The sequence below is a fragment of the Sminthopsis crassicaudata genome, chromosome 5, assembly GCF_048593235.1.
Source record: "Sminthopsis crassicaudata isolate SCR6 chromosome 5, ASM4859323v1, whole genome shotgun sequence".
Classification (NCBI taxonomy): Eukaryota; Metazoa; Chordata; class Mammalia; order Dasyuromorphia; family Dasyuridae; genus Sminthopsis; species Sminthopsis crassicaudata.
This window is the reverse complement of record NC_133621.1, coordinates 228,488,630-228,513,001: the sequence shown is the minus strand read 5'-3', so window position 1 is coordinate 228,513,001 and position 24,372 is coordinate 228,488,630. Positions and strand designations below refer to the sequence as shown.

Genomic DNA, 24,372 nt, shown 5'->3' with positions numbered 1-24,372 from the left:
CTTCTAGCTCTCTTTTATGATTCTTTTTAATTTCTTCTAGGAAAGCCTTGTGTGATGGGGACCAGGTTATTTTACTTTTGGGGGCTTCATCTGGAGACAATCTTCCTTTAGTCTCCTCAGGGTTTGAAATCTGTTCTCTTTCATCAGAAAAGCTCTCTTTACTTTTAAAGTTAAGTCTGCTTTTAGGGCAGAGGGGGTTTTCCAAGCTTCTTCTACAAGTAGCAACTTCCTCTATAAGGAGGCCACAGCTGCACTGAGTCCGTGCTGACTCACTTGTGGTGCTGGGTGGGCATGGCTAGGCCCCATGAGACTCTGGAGTTTCAGGGTAAACTCTTTACCTTTTGTGTCTGTGTTGGATGCTTTATAACTTCTCTGCTGATCTACTGGCTTGCAACCAGGGCAGAGTGGCCAACATTGTTGAAGATTCCTGTAGATTCTGTACCACCCCATGGAGTCCGCACTGCCCCAGGGCTCTGCACTGTCTGTGCTGGCATTTGTGCTCAGCTGCTTGTGCTTGTCTGCCTCTCTCCCATTTCCAATTGAAACAGAACTTGTCTGGCGATCTTGGAAATTATCTTCTGTTGTTAATTGGTTGCACTCTCAATATTTGTGTGTTCTGCTGGTCCAGAACTAATTCAGAGGCTGGATTTGTTAATTAGTCAGAGGTTGTAGGAGAAGGTCGGAGAGAAATGTGTATCGCCTCCACCATCTTGGCTATACCCTGGATGCCTTATGATCTTCTTAATGAAATATTTTAATGCATGTAGAATGCCACAGATGCTATGGAGCATGCATGGCATGGTGAAGAAAAAAATGAATACTGCTTTAGTAGGTTCAGTTTCTGGTTCTGACCTATATATTTAAACAGATTTGCTAATCATCTCTGGTTATAACTCTGCATATACTGCCTATGAATACAAAAATATCTTGGTTGGCTACTTGAACGTCATATATGGCAGTATGGTTAGGAAATGCCTAATTGTATATCCATTCCCTACCTTTTTATGTTAATAGATTTTAGCCAATTATGAAAAAACATGCTACTAAGATTTTTTTTTAAATTATCAATATTGGAAGATAGGGAACAACATAGTTGTAATTGCTGGATTTTATTTGATTAACCCTCTGCTATTGACTATATACACACATACATATACAGAAATGTGTGTGTGTGTGTGTGTGTGTGTGTGTGTGTGTGTGTGTGTGTGTGTAGTGTTGACACATGGTTTTATAAAATCTATTTAAAAAAAACTGTGCTTTGGCTGAAATTACTATTCTGTACCTTTAACCCTAGGATTGTCACTATTTCAAAGACTAACCTCACAAAAACTCAAATCACAAGAATATTTTGATTAGCCCCTTTTGGGGGGCCTCACACTTCTGATCTCTGATTTTAAAAAGGATACTAGCACTTCAATATTTTCAGGAAAAAGGCAATAAAAGTAAAATAACATGTCAATATGTTTTACCTTCTCAACCCAGAGAATAGAGATTGATGAGGCTTCAGGACTGTTTCATCATTACTTATTTATTTTCTTAAATTAGCATCAAGACCTCTCAAATTAGCTAAGATGACAGGAAAAGATAATGATAAATGTTGGAGGGAATGTAGGAAAACCGGGACTCTAATATATTATTGGTGGAGTGTTAGGATTACTAAGTGAGAACTCAGGTTGTCTGGATGGTGACAAGGTGAGAATTCAGGTTTTCTGGACAATTACAAGGTGAGAACTCAGGTTGACTTGATAGAGGGGGCAAGCTCATTGGCTGGGGTGGTTCTTCCCAGAAGCCCTTGCATTATCCCACGCCCATTCTCTGGGAGGATAAAAAGAGACAGCATTGGGCGCAAAGGGCAGATCGGCCTGGAGAAGGATAAGAGCTGGAGGAGATTCAGAGCCAGGATTCAAGAAGGAAGACTCTGAATTGCATCAGGCCTGACGGGGCTCTCTGCAGGAAGGGAAGTCACTTCTTTGGACAAGAGTTAACAGCAACTGCCTGGAGACAACGGTTCGTTACAGGAAGAAGAATCTGTCTGAGAGATTTGAGTAGACACAGAAGATCTCTTCCCAGAGAGCGATCCAGCAGCTTCTAGAGACAACAGCTCATTACAATTGGCGCCCAACGTGGGGCAAGGACTTTTGCTTATCCTGACAAGAGGAGCTAGACCAGACCTTCGCAACCGAACAGGGACAGACACGGTCCTGATTCCAGTGGAAAAGCTTCCGATCTAGATCTCAGTCTCTCTGACCCAGAACCGTGAGTAACGAGGAAACTTTGTTAAAGATTAAGTGAGCGTGCTAATAGATAAATAAGGAACTTAACTTATTAAGGGCTAAACCAGGAATCTCTTATAGTGAAATGGGGCAAACACCTTCTGTTCAAGGAAAATGTTTGGAGAGCATCATCAAGGTTATGAAAAGCCAAGGATTGATTATAATTTTAGAGGAGATTACTGAACTTTTAAGAACTGTGAAGGTCATATGTCCTTTTTTTTCTCTGGAAGAAGAATTGGATCCAGATGAGTGGAAATTAGTAGGAGAGCAATTAGGTGAACAGTACAATTACCTTTGTGACATTTTACCCTTTGGTTCCAGACCAAACTCAGTTTCCAAAGATACAATTCATACCTACAATTTAATCCAAATGGCTTTAAAAAATGTTATTCTAAAGGAAGAGATGAAGGAGCAAAATGGGGAAGTGTCAACTAAACTAGGTGAAAAGGATGAATTAGATAACAATGAAGTTAAGTACAATTCTGAGCAACAGCAACAGGAGCACCTCCCATCTCCTCCCTCAATTAACCCTTCATGGGTGGAGCAAGAAGGAGGAGAGGAAGAGGCAGAAACACAAACAGAATTGTCTGTGAAGCAGTCTAAGCCTATGACAAGATTAGAAAAAGCATTGGTTAAAGCTAAGAAAGAAGGACAGGATATAAGTGATTTTATACATGCATATCCTGTGATTGAAAATACTGACTCTGTAGGTCATAAAAGGAGAAAATATGCACCTTTAGATTTGAATAAAATTAAGGATTTGAAAAAAGGTTGTACCCTTTATGGGGCTACATCAGCTTATGTCAAAATGTTACTAGATGGTTTGTCTTATGAAGTCCTAACCCCGAATGATTGGAAATCCATAGCAAGGATATGCCTGGAACCTGGAGAAAATTTATTATGGCTTTCGGAATTTCATGAATTATGTAAAATTCAAGTCAGATGCAATTTGGAAATAGGAGTTAACACACAATTCACTTTTGAGCACTTAGCTGGTGAAGGTCGGTATGGAGAGAATTCGGAACAGATTAATTATACCATGACGATATATGAACAAATTGCTAAGGCTGCAATAAAAGCTTGGGGTGTCCTTCCTGGACAGAAAGATCGTGGAGAGGCTTTCACTAAAATACAGCAAGGTCCCAATGAACCTTTTGCAGATTTTGTGGGACGTTTACAAACTGCTGTCAAAAGAACTATTGGAGAAAATTCAGCTACAGAAATAATGACCAGACATCTGGCTAAGGAAAATGCCAACGAGATTTGCAAAAGAATTATATGGGGATTAGACAAAGATGCTCCTTTAGAGGAGATCATAAGACGCTGTGCTACAGTGGGAACAAATGCTTTTTACACCCGGACAATGATGAATGTGGAAAGACAGGGTCCCTCCTGGCAAGGGACTTCTAGAGAAACTCGGCGATGTTTTCAATGTGGAAAAATTGGACATCTAAGAGCTCAGTGTAGGTATGGAGATACAGTGAGAAGACAGGGTGAGAGAAGACCTAAAACCCCATGTCCAAAATGCAACAGAGGACTCCATTGGGCATCAGAGTGTAAACTAATTCAGGGAAATAGGATGAGGGGCCCAGATCCAGGGTCCCAGGCAAAAAAGACTTGGGGCATGATGGCAGCTGATGTTACACCTAAAGAGCCTTTAGAAGGCCAGGACTCTGATTTAATCAATCAGCAGAGAAGCAATCACATGGCAGAAAGGGATTACCTGATAAGTGAGCCAAAAGGCAATCAGATTGCAAAAATGGATTACACTTGGGGAGAATACAGGCCTTTTAAACCAACAGGGCTGTGCCCAGTGCAAACAACTCCAATGTAATTGTCAGATGATGAGAAGAGATTTAGAAAGTGGTAAATAGAAGAAAATTAGATAGGTTAACTGCCTGGGAGAGAGGGTTTGCTTGTATTTTAACAGACAGAAGAAAACAGATGAAGAAGGAAATAGATGGGTGGCAACAAGCACCTGGAGAGAGATAGAAAAAGAGAAAGACCTCAAAATAAAGGAGAAGATCTAAGAAACATCTTACACCGAAAGAGCATGGCTAATAAAAAGACTGTTAAAGAACTTTAAAACCAGCAGGAATCATTGGACTTCCTCACACAAGATGAGACTAATGGACAATGGACTTATGGACATTTATAAATTTTCAATTTATGATTATGTTATATACTTCTAGCATGTGTTATGTTACTATGTTACTATATGCTTATGTAATTTATGTAATTATCTGTAATACTTCCCATATTGATGGATTTATGTTTCAAGGTCATGACTGTCCTATGTTCTAAATCAAAAGAAAGGGGGAGATGTTAGGATTACTAAGTGAGAACTCAGGTTGTCTGGATGGTGACAAGGTGAGAATTCAGGTTTTCTGGACGGTTACAAGGTGAGAACTCAGGTTGACTTGATAGAGGGGGCAAGCTCATTGGCTGGGGTGGTTCTTCCCAGAAGCCCTTGCATTATCCCACGCCCATTCTCTGGGAGGATAAAAAGAGACAGCAATGGGCGCAGAGAGCAGATCGGCCTGGAGAAGGATAAGAGCTGGAGGAGATTCAGAGCCAGGATTCAAGAAGGAAGACTATCTGCATTACATCAGGCCTGACGGGGCTCTCTGCAGGAAGGGAAGTCACTTCTAAGGACAAGAGTTAACAGCAACTGCCTGGAGACAACGGTTCAATACAGGAAGAAGAATCTGTCTTAAATATTTGAGTAGACACAGCAGATCTCTTCCCAGAGAGCGATCCAGCAGCTTCTGGAGACGGCAGCTCGTTACAATTTTTTCATTTTTTTTATTCATTTTTTATTTCAGGAAGCACAAGAATCTCATTCTAAATATCATCAGGCTGCTCGAGCTTTACGTTTACAATTTGGAATCACAAGAGAGGAAGCTAGGAGCATAGTAAAAAGCTGTACAGCTTGTCTTCCTTTCCATGCTCCTACACTCCCTCCAGGGAAGAATCCTCGTGGTTTGAGACCCAATGAAATCTGGCAAATGGATGTGACCCATTATAAATCTTTTGGTCGTCTATCTTTTATTCATGTCGTGGTAGACACCTTTTCAGGATTCACATTTGCAATGCCAGCAGCAAAAGAGACAGCCCGAGTGGTCACTGAATTCCTTATACAGGCTTTTGCAATTATGGGTGTGCCACAAGCAATAAAAACAGACAATGGACCTGCATATACGTCCAAACATTTTACACACTTTTGTGCACAGTATAAGATTTTACATACCACGGGCATACCCTTTAATCCTCAAGGGCAGGCAATAGTAGAGAGAAGAAACAGAGATATTAAGACACTCCTCCAAAAACAAAAGAAAGGGGGAGCCACAGGTAGCCCTAGGGAACTTCTAAATTTAGTTCTCTATACCATTAATTTTCTAATTTTTGACAAAGATGCACTGGCTCCGGCAGACAGGTTTTATAACCCACCAGAAGGGCAGTGTCCAGTGCGAGCAGCTCCACTGTCCTTAGATAATCGCCAGGTGATGTGGAGAGATCCAGAAAGTGGTGAATGGAAGGGACCAGATAGGTTAACTGCCTGGGGGAGAGGGTTTGCTTGTATTTCTTCAGCAGGAGAAGGAATCAGATGGGTGCCAACGAGTCATATTCGCCTTGTCCATCAGAGAGAGACAGAAAAAGAGAAAGGCCTCAAAATAAAGGAGAAGATCTAAGAAACATCTGACACTGAAAGAGCATGGATAATAAGAAGACTGTTAAAGAACTTTAAAAACCAGCAGGAATCATTGGACTTCCTCATACAAGATGAGACTAATGGACAATGGACTTATGGACATTTATAAATTTTCAATTTATGATTATGTTATATACTTCTAGCATGTGTTACGTTACTATGTTACTATGTGCTTATGTAATTTATGTAATTATCTGTAATACTTCCCATATTGATGGATTTATGTTTCAAGGTCATGACTGTCCTATGTTCTAAATCAAAAGAAAGGGGGAGATGTTAGGATTACTAAGTGAGAACTCAGGTTGTCTGGATGGTGACAAGGTGAGAATTCAGGTTTTCTGGACAATTACAAGGTGAGAACTCAGGTTGACTTGATAGAGGGGGCAAGCTCATTGGCTGGGGTGGTTCTTCCCAGAAGCCCTTGCATTATCCCACGCCCATTCTCTGGGAGGATAAAAAGAGACAGCATTGGGCGCAAAGGGCAGATCGGCCTGGAGAAGGATAAGAGCTGGAGGAGATTCAGAGCCAGGATTCAAGAAGGAAGACTCTGAATTGCATCAGGCCTGACGGGGCTCTCTGCAGGAAGGGAAGTCACTTCTTTGGACAAGAGTTAACAGCAACTGCCTGGAGACAACGGTTCGTTACAGGAAGAAGAATCTGTCTGAGAGATTTGAGTAGACACAGAAGATCTCTTCCCAGAGAGCGATCCAGCAGCTTCTAGAGACAACAGCTCATTACAGTGGAGTTGTGAAATGATCCAACCACTCTAGAGAGCAATTTGGAACTATGCCCAAAGGGCTATCAAACTGTGTATACCCTTTGATTGAGCAATGTCTCTACTGGGTCTGTATCCCAAAGAGATCATAAAGAGAAAAGGACCCACATGTTCAAAAATGTTTGTAGCAGCCCTTTTTTAGTAGCAAGGAACTAGAGATAGTGGATGCCCATCAGTTGAGGAATGGCTGAATAAATTATGGTGAATGAATATTATGGAATATTATTGTTCCATCAGAAATGATTAGCAGGATGATTTCAGAAAATCCTGGAGAGACTTACATGAACTGATTATGAGTGAAATTACAGAACCAGGAGAACATTGTACATGGCAGCAACAAGATTATATGATGATCAATTCTGATGAATGTGGTTCTTTTCAACAATGAGGTGATTTAGACCACTTCCAATAGACTTGCATTGAAGAGAGCCATTTGCATCCAGAAAGAACTGTAGGCACTGAATGTGGTTCACAACAGAATTTTCACCTTTTTTTGCTGTTGTTTACTTGCTTTTTTCTTTCTTTCTCATTTTTTTCTTTTTTGATTTGATTTTTCTTGTGCAGCATGATGAAGGTAAAAATATGTATACAAGAATTGCACTAGGGAGAGAATGGAGGGAAGGAAGAAAATTTTGGAACACAAGATTTTGCAAGAATGAATGTTGAAAATTATCATTGTAAGAGCAGTAATGAACTGAACCAGCTACATCCAGTGAAAGAACTCTGAGAGATGACTATGAACCACTACATAGATTTCCCAATCCCTCTATTTTTGTCCGCCTGCATTTTGGATTTCCTTCACAGGCTAATTGTACACTATTTCAAAGTCTGATTCTTTTTGTACAGCAAAACAACTGTTTGGACATGTATGTGGACATATATATATATATATGTATATATATATATATATACATATGTATTGGTCAACCTACCATCTTGGGGGGGAGGGGAAAATTAGAACAAAAGGTTTGGCAATTATTAGTGTTGTAAAATTACTCATGTATATATCTGGTAAATAAAAATTATTAAAAACATTAAAAAATAAATAAAGAAAAAAGAAAATTATCATTGTATGTGTTTCAAAAATAAAAAGTTACTATTTTTAAAAAGTTAACTTCAAGACAGTGTTGTATAATGACCCAAGAATTGAGAGAAGGCTTTTTTTTAAATTGTGAAATTAGTCAGGGAAGACTTCATGAAAAAGGCAAGTTTTAATTTGGCCTTGAAAGAGTAGCATAAAATTTGGAGTAACAGGAATTGGCAGATGCTGAGTCTGTGCACAACTAAAGAGTTGTTTGTAGAGAAGATGGTGTTTATAGAGAAATTGAGTGAATCCTAGGGAGAACAGATTAAAAACAAAAATATAAAACCTTACAGAGAAAGAGGAATTAGAATTTGATAGTCAGAGAAATCATACATCCTTAAGGAAGTGAAATGATGGGATTGATCTTCTAGGAAGATTAATATGGAGGAAATGAAAGTCAACCTCACAGGGTCCTGGTCTTACCCATATATACATGTCCAATGTCTCAATGCTTTGGCCTAATAAGCTGCCTTGATGCTGGTGCCTACCAGGGGAGAAGACCTAACAATAATACCTTTAGTTGTAGACAGTGAGTGGAGGACACAGGTACGTGTTATCTTTTAGCCCTCAGCTTAAATGTTTTAATCCCCTTCCACTTTTCTTTCACCTAAAAGAATCCAAATGAGAAAGAAGGAAAGGCCAAACTGAGGGCCTTCCTTTTAAGCAGTCATGTGTCCTAGTACAAGAGACTATAAAAAGGAGGATTTTCTGGACTCCAAGAGCTTTTTAAATTTCTTAGAACCCCTATCTAGAGATGAATACTTTAGGAATAATTGCACTACAGGATGATAGACCTCCCTCCAGCTGATTTACTGAACTAAAGAAGATGAGGGAATATCTAGTTTGTGGGTTTGGTGGTCTTAGGAAATTCATATCTATTGTACTTTGTACAATATAGTTGTTTATTAGTACTCTATCACAAATCAGGAATGAATGAAAACTCAAACACATTTTTATGCAGACAAATAACTTTATGATTAAATCAAAAGTCTGTTACTACATTAAATTCCTGGATAGGATTCCACCACAGGTCAAGAGAAACAATGGGAATGGTTTTCTTAGGGAGCACTCAGCCATGTCAGCCCTGTGGAATTAGGCCAATTCTCAATAATGTTTTGGTTGTTAATTTTATTAACCTATAAGCTACATTGAATGATACTAAAATGACTAATTAAATGCTTTATTTTTTTAATTTAAAAATTTTTTTTAAATGTTTTATTTTTTGGACAATACAGACTTGATAATTTTTCACATCTTAGGACAACATTCCCTTGTTTTTATTCATTGTTGCTTTTTTCTGAACACCTTGATCCTGGAGGGGACAGTTCCAGACAGAACTCAGGTAACTGCTGACTCTGCAAAGTACAAAAAACTGACATAGCTACAACTGTGTCTAGTTAATATGCACCATTAGTCAATCTCCCTGGGCAAGTCAATGCTAAGAGTTTTCTTAGGCTATCTTCATTATGGCTCACATTTATGTGCTGAATAAATAACTAGTAAATATTTCCAAAATTTGTGAAAATTAAACCCTCAACTTTAGAATATGCCATATAGTTAAGATGTCATATGGAATAAATAACACTTAGATTGGGGATATTTTACTCAGTTTCTAAGTTTTTTTGCCACTACAAAAAGGGCTGCCACAAACATTTTTGCACATGTGAGTCTCTTTCCCTCCTTTAAGATTAGAGTAGGAAATTCCAAATCACTCCAGTATCTTTGCCAAGAAAAAACCCATGGACAGAATTACTGTGCCATGGTGTATGGGTTCACAAAGAGTCAGGTACAACTGAACAATTACAATTATATATTATGATATATTTTGTAATTGTATATATATATGCTATTTTATAACTGCATATATATGTAATTGCACAGGCACACCTCATTTTATTGCTCTTCACTTTATTGCACTTTGCACAAATTGCATTTTTTACAAATTGAAGGTTTGTGGCAATCCAGCTTTAAGCAAGTCTTAACAGCAGCATGTGTTCACATTGTGTTTCTGTCATGTTATGGTAATACTCATAATATTTCAAGCTTTTTCATTATCATTCTATCTGTTATGGTGATCTGTGATCAGTGATCCTTGATGTTACTATTGTGATTATCTTAGGGTAAATGTAAGATGTTGAACTTAAATTACAAATGTTGTATGGATGGCCCTTCTGGAAGCCTTTCCCCATCACATAATCACATAATTTCTCTTAATTTTCATTTTTTTATCTGTTAGACTGAGATAATATCTTCATTCCCTATCTTACAGGTTTGTTATGAAAAGAGAATTTTTAAAAATTTTAAGCACTCTTAAGTAAGTTAATCATAAAATTTGACAGAAAGTTAGGCTAATTGAAAACAGATTACCCCATTGAAGTTACTCTAATGCAGTTTATTTAATATACAGTAGCTGTAAATTAGAACCATCAACAATAAGCAAAGGAGAACAATAAGCAAAGAGCACACTAGTTATTTAGGTAATATTTACACACAGAGTTAGAGTTGCTCAGATCTGGGCATTACTACCCAGGGGCCAAAGGAGAAAATTATATTCACTGAACACAGCTCATGGCTTTCTCTAGAAGCAAAAAAAGCATTGAAAAACTAGGAGTTATTGAGGGGATGACCCCAGAGAGATCAAGAACAAAATTCACAGACCCAAAGACTTTAAGATGACCTCACCTACTGAATGTTGCTGAAGTTGCTGATCATTGTTTTCCATTCACTTTATGTTAAAAGAAAAGGATAAATAAAAACATAGAAAGTCCAAAACACTTTTGGGCTGGTCTTTGTGACAATGTGTATATCTGATGGGCTGAGAAATCACAGCCTTTCACAACCAATAACAAAACTATCCTGTGAAGGCTTAACCCATGGAAGCTGGCCAACTTTTCTTTCATTGACTCACTGCTTCCTTCTTCATGTTAGTGAGGGTCAACATCATCTCTCAAACAGTTTTTAAGCATTTGCCAAGGTATAACTGTTCTCTCTCTCTCTTTTTAAGTATCTATCTTCTTTAAATATTCTTTAGGACAAAGGATATAATTGTAGATTTCACTTTTAAAGGTTTACTTTAGTACTGAAGTCTCCAAAGAAATAAAAGGCAAAAATTTCAAAGGGAAGATATTTGTTATCAGTAACAATTTGGAATCATATAGGTCACATGGTAGAGCGACCAAAGTTGATTCTAAATGGTCTAGAGACTTGGGAATCATGGATATTTTAGGACAGCAACTGTTAGAGTAGGTATCATCTTCAGGGCTGTGGGCAAAATCATCGTCTTCCACAGTGCCATGGTGAATGGGACCAGAAAGCTTATCTGGTAGTTTTCTTGGCTGGGGAACTGGCCGAGGAGGTCCTAGTTGGGGAGTTCTTGAGGTCACCCACTCCTTCTCCTTTTGTTTTGGTTTCAACACTTCGGGCACTGCTAGAGTTGCTTGACCTAATACCACTGCCATAGCTGGCATTGATTGAACTGGGCCGGTAGCCATAACTACTCCCGCTGCTGCTACTGATCACAGCTGTGGAGACAAAACAAAAATTAAAAAGGCCAGTGGTAGTGGGTCAGACTGTATGACAAACAGTAAAACCAAGAAGGGATGCTGGGTAGGCAATAGGAGGTGGAAAAAAAGAAGGTAAGTTTATTTTATTCCCATAAGTGAATTAGTTTCCTTTGCAGCAAAGGACTTTTGACTAGAAATGAAGTTAAACTTTCCAACATAAAGATCAGGAAATAATGGGAAGCTATAGAGTTTCCTGTTCTGGACTTAAAAAAAAATTCTCATGCAGCAACAATATTGGAATCAACAGTTCTAGTAGTGAAATCATGGGCAATATCCACATGAGCTCATACAACAATATATTGATAAAAAATATCAAACAAATAAATGATTGCATTAGGAAGATTCATTTGTGGAAATAGAGGCCTTTATGAAGGCAATTCAGGATTAGGTCATTGCTACTAAAAATTACAAAAAGGTTATCCTTAAAGATCCAGGACTTAGTGGTCAATGTAGATTATACAAGGTACCAGAGAAACTATGAAACGCATTACTGCAAGCCATAAAAGATTGGCACTAACTGAATATCTAGCAAGATATGGCCTCACGTTTATCCATTAATTGATAGACAACAAATCCCCATACTACAAATTTATACCTCAAAATATTTTTGATAAATTAGCTAATAAACTGTGTTAGCAGCAGATTCAGACCAAATTGTTGCTCTTAATTGCCCTGATCAAAACTTAAGAACAGTGTTTTTAATAGTTGTGGCACACTAAAGAATCAATCCTAAAATTCATGGAAGAAATAAAAAGCTTCCAAAATATAAAGGCCTAACAGAGGAATTCAAAACCATATGGGAACAGGATATGTGTGTGCATATACATATGTGTATTTTCAAATGTCCCCATCATCCAGTCTTCTTTTTAGAGTTCATCACTTAATACCTGGATTGTGATAGCTTGCTGGTGGGTGTACCAGTCAAATCCATTTTCCATTCAGACACTAAAGGGATTTTCCTAAAATTCAGGTCAGATCATGTCACCTGCCTCCCCCTAATAATACCATGGCTTCCTGTTGCCTCCAGGATGAAATGCAAAATTTCCTATATGATATTCAAATCATAGCCCCCTCCTACCTTTCTAGTCTTGTTATTATCTTACTCCCCAACATATATTTTTGATCCAGTGATACTGAGCTCCTTGTCATTTCTACAAAACTCTTCTATCTTTCAATTCCTAGAATTTTCTCTGCCTGTCCTCCATAACTGAAACACAATTCCTACTCAATGCCTTAGTTTCTTTTAAGTCCCAACTAAACTCCCTTTTTTATTGGAAATTTGTTGCTTACTTCCTATTTATCCTAAGGATAGTGATTGGCCCCTAAACCATTTCTGTCTGAATTTCATCAAAATAGATGAATAGACTTTTTATATAATAATAGTAACTTAAAGTTTATAGAAATAAAAGGTTTGTGAGAGTAATTAAGAAACAGGTGACTGTCATAAAAATTATATAAAAAATATCTTAAAATAATCCAGATTCACTGATTGATGTGGATCATTCAATGAAGTGGTAGAAACTGCAAGAAAATATTTAGTATCTGCCATACACCTAGAAAGACTCATTCAAGTTACTAAAATTCTATAACAGATATTCACTATTCTTTATAAAATCACAGATGACAATCCCCATTTTACAAAGAGAAATTTTGAAATGTTTTTGAAAAATCAACAAATAAACTATGTAAAATGGATCATCATTACAAACAGAACTGATACCCTCGCCCTCCTGGATATATTTGGTCTATTAAGTTTTAAGAATAAAGATTTTAATAGAGGTTGCCATACTGAAGACATAATATCCAAATTAGATGGGGTGAAAGGCTTTCAAAATATAGTCATAGGAAGAGATTAAATACATGTGGGGACAGGACAAGATATATATCATCCTTGTTTCATCATTTACTGGAGCTATCTCAAAGGTACTTTCAGTGAGTCTGCAAAAATTAAGTCTATACCCCAATATTATTATTCAACTACAAGAAATAGTCATTTTACCCATCTGCAGAGCAGGGCACAAAATGTTAACTATAAATGAGTAATAATAGGAGAACAACTAGGATTGTTTCTTTCTGAATCTGGATTGAAACTGTTTCTTTTTGAATTATCATTAAAATGGCAATAATGATATAGCAGTGATGATAACAATAACAATAAACAGTGTAGAATGATAGAGACAGAAAACTGACCTCAAGTTCAAGTGTTGGATCATTGACCATGAACAAGGCAAGTAAGGGATTAGATGCCTGAGCCTGGCATCACAAGGACCTGAGTTAAAATGCAGCCTCAGACATATGCTAGCTGTGTGACCCTGAGCATGTCACTTCACCTCTGTCTGCCTCAGTTTCCTCAGCTGTAAAATGGGAATAATAATAATAATAATAATAATAATACCCACCTTCCACAGTCGTTGCAAGGCTCAAACGAGATAATAGTTATAGCACAGTGCCTGACACATAATAAGCATTTAATAAATGCTTGTTTCCTTTCTTCATGTAATAGCTCAATGGCCTCAGGCAATTTCTAAAAACTATGAGTTGCACAAGTAGTTGCTACCTGCATTGGTAGAGGGAGTTTCATCACTGGGAACTACCTATATGAAATCACAAGTCCAAAGAGGGAGAGGAGGAGGGTAGGAAGAAGCCTACTCATCCTTCTTTATGGTGTGTGTGTAGTTGACCTGGGTCCTTGCCAGTGCCGTACAAGTACTGGCAGGCCCTTCTAAACAGGATGGATTCCGTGCCACACTAGCTCACCACCAGAGGGTGACAGCTTGCAGCTGAGACTCAGGAAGACCTCTCCCAAGGCCACAGAGACATTAGGCAGGTGTGCCCAAGTTCACAAAACCAGAGATCACCTGGAGCAGCACTGACAGCAGCTCGCCTTCCTTGGAGGCTTTATAATTTACAAAAAGCTTTTCTCAGAAAACCCCAGGGAGGCAAGCATCCTATAGTCAGTCCTGCCTAGGAGCAAGAAGAAAGAAAAAGGGATCCCAAGGCTTCTTGACTCTGTCAGAACAGTATGTCTGTCTAATTTCAGTGTGAAACACAGTGAGGAGAGGAAGGAATTTCTTAAATTTGTTATGTCGTCTTTGTTTCTTTCCAGAACCCACATATCTTCTAATCAAATACTTACAAATGCTCACAGAGGAGGGATTCTCACCAGACATCCTGTAAAAGAGAACATTAGAACAGCATAAAACTTCAAGAAGTATAGAGACAGATTTGATTTAAATTTGAGGTCATGGCACTTTGAGAAAGAGCCCAAGAGTGTCCAGGAAACTACTGTATAATCAATTAGCCAACAGTCTTCATTTTCTCTTTTTTCCCCTTTTATCCCTCTTCCTTCTTTCTTTCTTCCTTTCTTCTTCTTCATCCTTTATTCCTCCAGATTTCTCTCCTTTTTTCCCTTTTCCCTTCTTCCCCCTCCTTCCCTCTTTCTTCTCTTCCTCCTTTATTACTCTCATGTATCCATCCTCTCTTCCACACTTCCTTCCTTCCTTTCTTTCTTCCTCCCTCCCCCTCTCTCCCTCCCTTCCTTTTTCTTCCCCTGCTTCCTCTTTTCTTTCCTTATCTCCTCCCTCTCTCCCATCCTTCCTCCCCTCCATAAATTATCTTTTCCTTTCCTTCCTTTTGACTTCTCTTTTTCCTCTCTTCCCTCTTCTCCTTCCCCTCTCCTCCCTCTTCTCCTTCCTTCCTTCCTTTCTTCCTTGCTCCCTCCCTCCCTTCCTTCCTTCTTCCCCTCCTCCCTCTTTTCTTTCCTTACTTCCTCTCTCCCTTCCATAACGTATCTTTTCCCTTCCTTTCCCTCCTTCCTTTCCTTCCCTCCCTTCTTCCTTCCCTCCTCCCTTCCTCCCTCCCTCTCTCTTTTCTCCATTTTATCTTCAAGTGTCTTGTCTGCTGATTTCCATACCTCTACCTCAACCAAGCTGATTATCATACAACAAAGGAGTCAAAAGACCTTAATCTCACTCAATCAACCCCATTTCACCTGCACTCCTCTCCCTCCAGAAGTTTCCTGTAGGTAGCAATTTCCACATCCAGAGCAAGTTTGGTGCTCATCAACTCCTGGTAGTCCCTCAGCAGGCGAGCCAGCTCCTCTTTGGCACCATGCAGGGCACCCTCCAGTTCATCCAACTTGGCTCTGGCATCTTTTAAAGCACAGTCACCTCGCTGCTCAGCATCTGCAATGGCCGTTTCCAGGTTGGAGCACTGTGGAATAAAGAGGAAGCAATTGATTATAGCCAGTATTTTAAAATTGAAATATTAATAGCTCACATTCCTTTATCACTTGAAATTTTACAAAATAATATCCTTTCTTGTCTGAATAGTTACAAAGAGAAAGCAGAAACAGAAGGATAATATACATAATAACTATAATAATGTAAATGAAAACAACTTTAAAGGCAACTTGATTCAGATTAAATGTAATTAACCAATAATTAATCAATAAGTATTTATTAAGCACCTACAAAGTACTAAATACTATGCTAAGCACTGGGACTATGAAAAAAGACAAAAGACAGCTCCTCCCTCAAGGAGTTTACAATTTAATGGAGGAAGTTACAATACAATTATCAATATGACCCAGAACAAATGTTCTTGACCTTTTTTTTTTAATGTCTTAGACCACCTGTTAAAAATTCTATCCACTTTTCAGAGCCATTTTAAAATCTCTGAAAAAATTACCAAATTTACATTTGATATTAGCAACAAATAAATGTATAAATAAACGAATGAATGAATAAATAAATGGATAAGTAAAAGTAATTTTCCCCATCCAACTTCATGGACCTCCTGAAATCTAAACATGGCGACCATGAACCACTGGTCTACATGATGAAATACACTTTCTTCCTGTGAAGGTGGGAATGAGGACTGGATATCATAGAAGCTAAAAGATACAGTAACTAACTTGATGGGTTTTACACAACTGTTACATGACCAGAGGATTCTATTACAGGGTTTGGGAGATGGTATATCCTGAAATGACTTGCAGGATAAAAAAAGAAAATACCTTCACCTTTAAAAATAATGCTTTAGCTTTTGTAACCATCTACTGACATAGAAAATACAAGTATTATTCTTATTTTGCACATGAGGAAACTGAAGAGCTAGAACTAGGCCGAGTTGGAAAAACCTGAATTCAAATCCTGTCTTCAAACACTTAGTGGTAGTTTCTTTATCTGTAAAATAAAGCTAACAATAATAGCATTTTACAGGGTTGCTGTGTGGATCATATGACTGTATGCGTAAAGCACTTTGCACCTTATAATGCTATACAAATACTAGCTGTTATTGCTCATACCAGAGACTGTGACTTTTCCTTGGTCACAAAGACAAGATTTAAGTAAGGTCAGGTCTTCTATTTCAAACCTAGTGCCCTTTCCTCTATACATGCTAAGACAAGTAGAAGGTAGAAAGCCTCGTCTTGCTGTTCCCCATTCTGGGAAGGTGGGGATATAATCATGATAAAGGAGAACCCAGTAATGAATCAGTCAGTCAACAATTATTAAGCCCAGGCTATGTGCCAGTAACTGAGCTAGATCCTGGGGTTATTAATACAACAAATGAAACAATTCTTAATATATGTTCAATTTATGTTGCAATCCCACCCCATCTCCCCTCCACAACCCATTCTGAGCCCTGTCCTGAGATCTCAAAGAAGGGAGAATTATGGCTCTTCCATTCAGGGGGCTCCTAGTCTTGTGGGGGTTCACTCTAGAGAGGCAATCTGGATCAAGCCAGTAGAATTTTAAAAGGTAGCCCAGGTTTTGAGAGTGTGAGATCGTAAAGGGGTCAATCAATTCTTCCTGAAGGAGTAATGTGTGGAGGAGGCATGGGAAAGATATGAGCAAAAGGAAGGAGCAGAAGAAAGGGCATGATGCAGCCTGCTCAGACTGGCTTTCAAGAATTAATAGTTTCAGTTTCAGTGAATTTATATTCAGTATTTAGTGTATTTCAGAGTACTTATGCCTCAGAAAAGGACTTGACTTACTGTTTTGTTGATTGTCTAGACTTTAAAAAGTGATAGAAAAAAAATGTTCATAATGTAAATTAAGCTTTAAAAGGATGTGGGCGTACTTTTTTTTTTTTGGAAAGTCAGTTGTTAAACATTTACCAGCACACCTCTGGGGGAGGAATGGAGAACCATGTGATCAGAGACACTTATATGTAGAAGTACAAGGAATTAGTTTACCTGAGTGAAGCAGTGATTCTATATTATGAAATTTAGGATGCCAAAGTATAGGTTCTGGAGGCAGTAAGTGAAGAAATCCTGAATTGGGAATCAAGTTCTGAACACCAAGGACTTCGATTACATCTTGGTCATTTTGTTCCTTGTGGTACTAGAAGAGCTTCAACCCACCTGCTTTTTCACATTGCCAATCTCACAGCGAAGTCTTTGGATGAGCCGGTTCAACTCTGAGATCTCATTTTTGGTGTGTTTGAGGTCATCCCCATGACGGCCAGCAGCCAACTGAAGCTCCTGGATCTGGTTTTCAAGAAATAGGAGGTGGTGAGAAAGGGCATGACATGATTCACTCTGGGTGCGCTTCCAGAAGGTTGCTGGGGATGGTGGAGGTAGTCAGGCTGCCCACCTCTCAACAATGTATCATAAATAAATAAATGGTTGCACCAGGGAAGAAACCAGAGAGCAATTTGTTTTATACAGAGGAATTTTCAGACCCAGGCACATGAGCCTCCCAACAAGCTTTCCATCCTCTGTGGTGACAATGCTTCTGACTATAATGGGATTTATAAATGGTTGAGTCTCAGTGGGCTCTTCTCTGATGCCTTCATTTTACATTTATTGAAAATGATTTGCCCAAGATAACACAGGTAGCAAGTATCAAGACTATAACAAATGCCTACTGGCTTGTTTTGTTACTTTCATCATGGTGTCTTTCAGTGTTGTGCATATTTTTCCCCATGGTGTGTCTTAGATTTAAAAATCAACGAACATGTTCTTTGTGAAGGATCACAATGGAAATTAAAGGAATAAGGGATAAGAAGAGCTCACACATAGTTCCACACTGATATGGGCTAAAATTCCAAAAGACATCAGCATAAAGGTTTCAAGGCAAGCTGGGAAAGGAAAGAAAGATGTTTTGTTTCTTTCTGATCTGGATCCATGGAATTCTCTTTGTGTGCCCCTCAGCACAATATCCTGAAGAATTAATGGGGCTCTATCTCCAATGGCTTCCCATTGACTATGCAAAATCCTTTGACAGTCAAAGGGATTCAAAGGCAGCATTGACTCCCTGGAATCTGTTCTGTTCTCTCTTCCTGGATTTATTAAATGTTATTCCCCTCCATGAAGTCTATATTCCAACATATTTAGATTACAAATAGATCTTTCCTCTGTGTATTCACACAGACTGTTTCCCACACCCTCTACATCTCTACCTCCCGAAATCCCTCTCTTTCTTTAAGGCCAAGCCTTTGAATCACTTCCATCATGAAGCCTTCTCTGATATCTCCCATCCCAAATCTTCAGCTAGAAGTAATCCCTTGTTCTCTGAATACCTCTTTATTTCCTAGCCCATGGCTCTCCCCACCACTTACTTTGCTCTGGTACAAGCCTTCAGCATCTGACTTGCTCCTTAGAGCAATCTCCTCATACTGACTGCGGACCTCATCAATGATGCTATCGAGGTTCAGTTCACGGTTGTTGTTCATGGATAAGATGACAGAGGTTTCACTAGCATGTGTCTGAATCTGGGCAATCTCCTATGGAAGCAAGAAACAGTTAGGTCTCTATCTCCTCAATCCTTGCTACTCAGGTCCATTGGAATATTATCCCTATAGCTTGAGGTAGAATAAAGGTGGGTCGAGAACCAGGATCTGTGGGACTCAGGCCAGAAATCTATATAGAGGAGATCTCACTAGATGGGAAACCACCTTTCTAACTCTCTTTTCTATGGAAAGGGAAAATCTCATTGAAAATAAATAGATACCTGAAGAATGAAAAAGTGATATTAGGAACAAAGGAAACAGAAGGACGAATTTCCTAGAGTCTTGCAGAATCCCATAATCCCATAACTGATATGATTTTAAAAGTTCATCTTCTTAACTTTAGGAAAGGTAGCCATCTCAACCCCAATGAGATTGTTTTCTATGGGGAAAATTGTCCAAAGAAAAGTGACATCAGTCCTCTCTTTATCATTTATTGCAGGAATTTTTACATTAAGGGCATGTATCACAAATTTCTTTTGGTGTAAGTGATATGAAGTGAGTTCTAATTTGGGTGGGAGGGAGAGGATACTGCCTCAGGAGAAACCAGCTCCAGGATACTTCTGAAGGAGCCAGGAACTAAGTCCCCCAGCCTTCCATCTGGTAGTCTCCTAAGTATTCTTTCTAACAGGTACTAAATCCTGTTGTTTCTTTGTTGCTGATAATTTAAAGGGTTATCAGTGTCCTTTAAATATGGCACACTGGGAGTAAAGCTCTGGTCATCCTACCTTAGTTATGACCCTGATTAGGAAATTTTTCCATCATTATGTACTAATGCCTTCACACTATAGCTTACTTTTTTCAGATGAATGACTGGGAGATAAGTCCTATCTATATTAATCCCTAGTTGGACAGTAGTGCATAACAGGATCTTACCGCCTCATACAAGCATTTCAAAAACTTGATCTCCTTGTCCAGAGATTCCACCTTGGACTGTAGTTCTGTCTTGATAGTATAGGCAGCATCAGCATCCTATGGTAAGTGCACAGAGAACCTGGAGTTAAAATGTTCCATATACCCACAGTTTCCATTTCTCCTATGCCCCCAGAGCTGGTTTGTTTCTCTGTGACATAGAAAAGACACTGGATTTGATATCTTGATTGCAGTCCCTCATGTAATAGTCACAAACTCTGTGACCTTAAATGGATCACTAAAATTCTTTGTGTTTTAATATTCTCATCTACAGAAATGTAATGAAAATGGGAATAGATATTTTTACCCAACTACTACATGTAGTCATTGTGGGAAAAACAATCAGAAAGTCTTAAATAGTAGAAATCTGATTTTCTTTAATTTTCAATTATTCAGTTTTCAATATTATACTGCCCACAAAAATATAAATCAATAGTAACAAATTGTAGTAATGTGACACTTTTTCTATAAGTCTTTGATGCATCTTCTCAGGAAGGACTGGGTTGGGGAGAAGTAAGTCCTGTCCTCTCCATGTAAGAGTTGGAGAAATGGAGGTGCTCCATGGTACTCTTCATCACATGGAAAGCCCAGCATAGACTTAAAGGTTTTTGACTCCCAAGCTAGAGTTTTTTTTTCATTTCACATGCTTGTCTATGCTCCCAATGTTTCTAAACTCATCTTCCCTGACAAAGGAGAAATAAACTTTTGAGCAAATGAGTAAGTATCTTCTGTCTTCTTTCCCTCAGTCCCCAGGACAGAGTTCAGAAGAGAACTGGGATGGATATATAATTGAACCAGAATCATATGGTTTAGAGCTAGAAATGATTCTATAAGGAGAGGAAGGGAATAAACATTTCTTAAGTGCCTACTGTGTGTCAGACTCTAAAGGCTTTGCAAATATTATCTCATTTGATTCTAATGAATCACAGAATTTTATAATGATCATTTGGTCCAACCCTTTTACTTTGAATTTGAGGAAATCTAGACCCAAAGAAATTAAGATTTTCATATTGTTAATAAAAAAGTAAGTATCCAAAGCACTGACTGCAAACCCAATAGTCTTCCCAGTAGACTGCATAACACTCAAACCTTCTATTCTCACCTTTTTGAGAAGAACGAACTCATTCTCAGCTGCTGTGCGCCTATTAATCTCCATCTCATATCTGCAAATAGGGAGAGACATTGGATGCATTTATCTCTCCTCAACCTCTTCAAGGATAGGATCAGACAATATAATTATATCACATTGTATATATACATACACAACACACACACACACACACACACACACACACACACACACAGCCAGACAAATGTCCTGATTGCCATTGGAACACTATCTCTTTTCTCAATTTTTCTTAGTACTTCTAACTGAATCTTTTCTTTTTATTCCATCATATTTTTTACAATATACTTTTTTGTCATGTTTTCTTCCTCTTATTAGGCTGTATCTAATTTCATATTTGTATTCCTAGTACCTGATATAGTGCTTGAGACACAATTTACACTCTAAAGAAGGTTTGTCACACTAATGCATTGATGATTTTTCCACATATTAGTAAAACCATTTTGAAAATCAATTTGAATTACATAGTTACTAAAATGTTCATAACTTTCACCTAAAAATTCTATTACTAGGCATATCTCCCAAAGAGGAAAAAAGAAAGGAAAGAAATGTCTGTTTTTTTTTAACTCATTGATCTGTCTTGCTAAAATTTTTACCTGTTCTTTCTCTTGAGAAAAGAAAAAAAATTTGTTTTAAGGGATGGCTTTCTGGTATGCAGAAATAAGTCTATGCAATGGGACAGGGAGTGAGGATGGATAGATATCAAAGTCTGTTTTTAAAAATAGTTAAATAAGTGTTGATGGAATGTAATTGATGTCCAACCAAGGTATTAGCAATATATGGTATGAGGTGAGAACAGAGACACTACAGTTTTCTGACTCTGACTCTGCAGGCTCCTCTTCCTAGATTAAATAGAAGAGCAACCAAGCAAGTGTCCACTTGAGAACTCAGGTCTGCTGGGCTATGCCATTTCATCCAAAAACATTTGAATAGTCTTCCAATCTACCTCTAAGGCAGGATGTTCTCTCCTTTAAATTAGCTTGGCCATTCTGAGAATTCCAGGTCACTAGGCAGGATCTAGGCAAGGTTTTCCCTACCCTCTCTCTTTCCTCCTAAAAACGTCCCAAAGGTCAAGATGCCCCAGAGACATCTTGGTGCATGTTTTATTGCCAGCCAGGGAAATTTTCACTCTGCCATTCACCCATGACTTCTCACCTCTTCTTGAAGTCCTCCACCAAATCCCTCATGTTCCTCAGCTCTGAGTCCAGTCTCAGCTTGTCCCCTGACAGGGTGTCCAGCTGCCTCCGCAGGTTGCCAATGTAGCCCTCAAAGATGGGCTCCAAGTTCTTCTTGCAATTGCTCAGGTCCAGCTGCTGAAGCAGGTTCCACTTAGTCTCCAGTACCTGGTTCTGCTGTTCTAGGAATCGCACCTAGAATCCAAGAAGAGAGTTACTTATGGCCCATTGTTGAATACCTATGACAGTTCTCTGTGTACAAAGCAGGATCATAGAGCTGTGGACATTAAGAGCTCATTTTGTCCATTTCCCTTCCTTTGTCTACTCTTACATAAGAAAACCTTCATAAAGAAGAGTCTCACAAAGTAATTAAAGCAATTTCCATCTATGTGATAATGTCTCACTTGATCCTGATAATAGCTCAGAAAAGTACACAATGCAAGTCTTATACTCTCCATTTTGCAAAATCATGAAATAAATATTTCCTGATAAATTATTGAAACGTTTTTGAAAAAAAAAAAAACAACAACAACAACAACCCTCAATTGCATCCCTGAGCCTGGTTTAAAATTCCCAGACCATCTCAGTTAGGAAGTCCTACTGAGATCCTTTTTGACCTCCTTCCATTTTTTTTTTCCATTGACAACCAGCCCTCCAGCAATCATTCACTTCCTTTACAAAGCCATGTCATTCATCCAATCTCACCCCAATTCTGCCTTTCAAGGCAGAGCTACTCTTCATCTACCTCAGGCCTGCCAGGCTAAGCCATTTCATCAGTTGCTTCTCCAAATCATTACCTCTAAGTCAGGATGTTCTTCTCCCCTTTAAATTAGCTTGGCCATCTTGAGGTCTGAAAGTCTTTCCTATTATATAACCTTAGTCCTTTAGAACATTGTCTAGGTAAAGAGGCAAAGCCACCTATTTCCCCAGCCTCCCCTTGGAGATTTAATAGGCTCACCTTATCGATGAAGGAGGCAAACTTGTTGTTAAGCGCCTTTATCTGCTCTCGCTCCTGGGTCCTCACTTTCTGGATTTCAGGGTCCAGCTCCACATTGAGGGGAGCCAAGAGGCTCTTGTTGATGGTCACCTGGTGTATGCCCCCCGGTGGGCACAGTGATGGGCACACAGATCCCAGAGCCACGTTGCCAAAGATACTCCCTGCAAAGCCAGTAGCCCTGGCTCCTCCATACCCAGCCCCATGCCCAAAGCCATACCCCCCTGTTCGAATACCCCCAGTCATGTTGAGAGGGATGCGCCGACTGGCCCCTAGGCTGTAGAGACTCCGGCTGCCAAAACTAGCTCCAGCCCCTTTGACCCCTGCCCGATAGGAAGATGAACTGCCCCCTACTTTCCGTGGCAAAATCGCAGAGTATCCGCTGAAGTCACTCTTCTCACCACCAGTCTTCAGGCCTAGCTGCCGGCTCATGGTGTGGGAAAGAATGGAGATTGGAGAGTGGGAGATTATCAGAAACCAAGAGGGCTGAGAACAAACAGTGCTAATAGAACAACTGCAATATCTATCTCCTTATATGCCAATCACATCCAGGACAGCCGGAAAAGGGCGTCTCTCCCCTATCTCTTCTCCTCCTCCCAATGAGCCAGGGGGTGGTGGGCAATTTGCTGAACAGGTATAACTAAAGTCTTTATACCAACAAAGCCCATCCAATCTACAATTGGATATGCTGTCCTTGCAAGCTGCAGTGGTCTAATTTGCAGTTTATCTGTACTCTCTAATTATGGATTAGAAGGGTTATCCCCCAGAGATCTCTAGGATTTATTTTTCTAGCTCTGCCTCCTTCTTGTTTGAACTTTTTTGAGATCTCTGGGTTCACTCTAAGATTTCATCTCTTTCCTAATTCGTTCCTTTCAACTCTACTAGAATTTCTTCCAATCAAGTTCTCCCTCCTCCATAGAGGTGGGACATCCTCCACCTGATTCAATTTCCCCTATATTCTAATAAACAATATTAGACCTAGAAAGGACCTTACAGACCTAGTCAAATTATCTAACTTGAAGAT

General features: G+C 39.0%; 1 protein-coding gene across 1 annotated transcript; it reads right to left on the bottom strand.

Annotated features, from left to right (window-relative positions):
- Positions 1 to 10,230: 10,230 nt before the first annotated feature.
- On the bottom strand, positions 10,231 to 23,829 carry KRT74 (keratin 74). Its single transcript, XM_074267451.1, has 9 exons — positions 23,313 to 23,829; positions 22,335 to 22,549; positions 21,156 to 21,216; positions 20,018 to 20,113; positions 18,974 to 19,138; positions 17,775 to 17,900; positions 15,399 to 15,619; positions 14,544 to 14,578; positions 10,231 to 11,365 (listed from the first exon to the last, which is right to left on the bottom strand). The coding sequence occupies exons 1-9, from the start codon at positions 23,778 to 23,780 to the stop codon at positions 11,160 to 11,162; spliced, it is 1,593 nt and encodes a 530-aa protein (XP_074123552.1). The 5' UTR covers positions 23,781 to 23,829; the 3' UTR covers positions 10,231 to 11,159.
- Between the last annotated feature and the right edge of the window lie 543 nt (positions 23,830 to 24,372).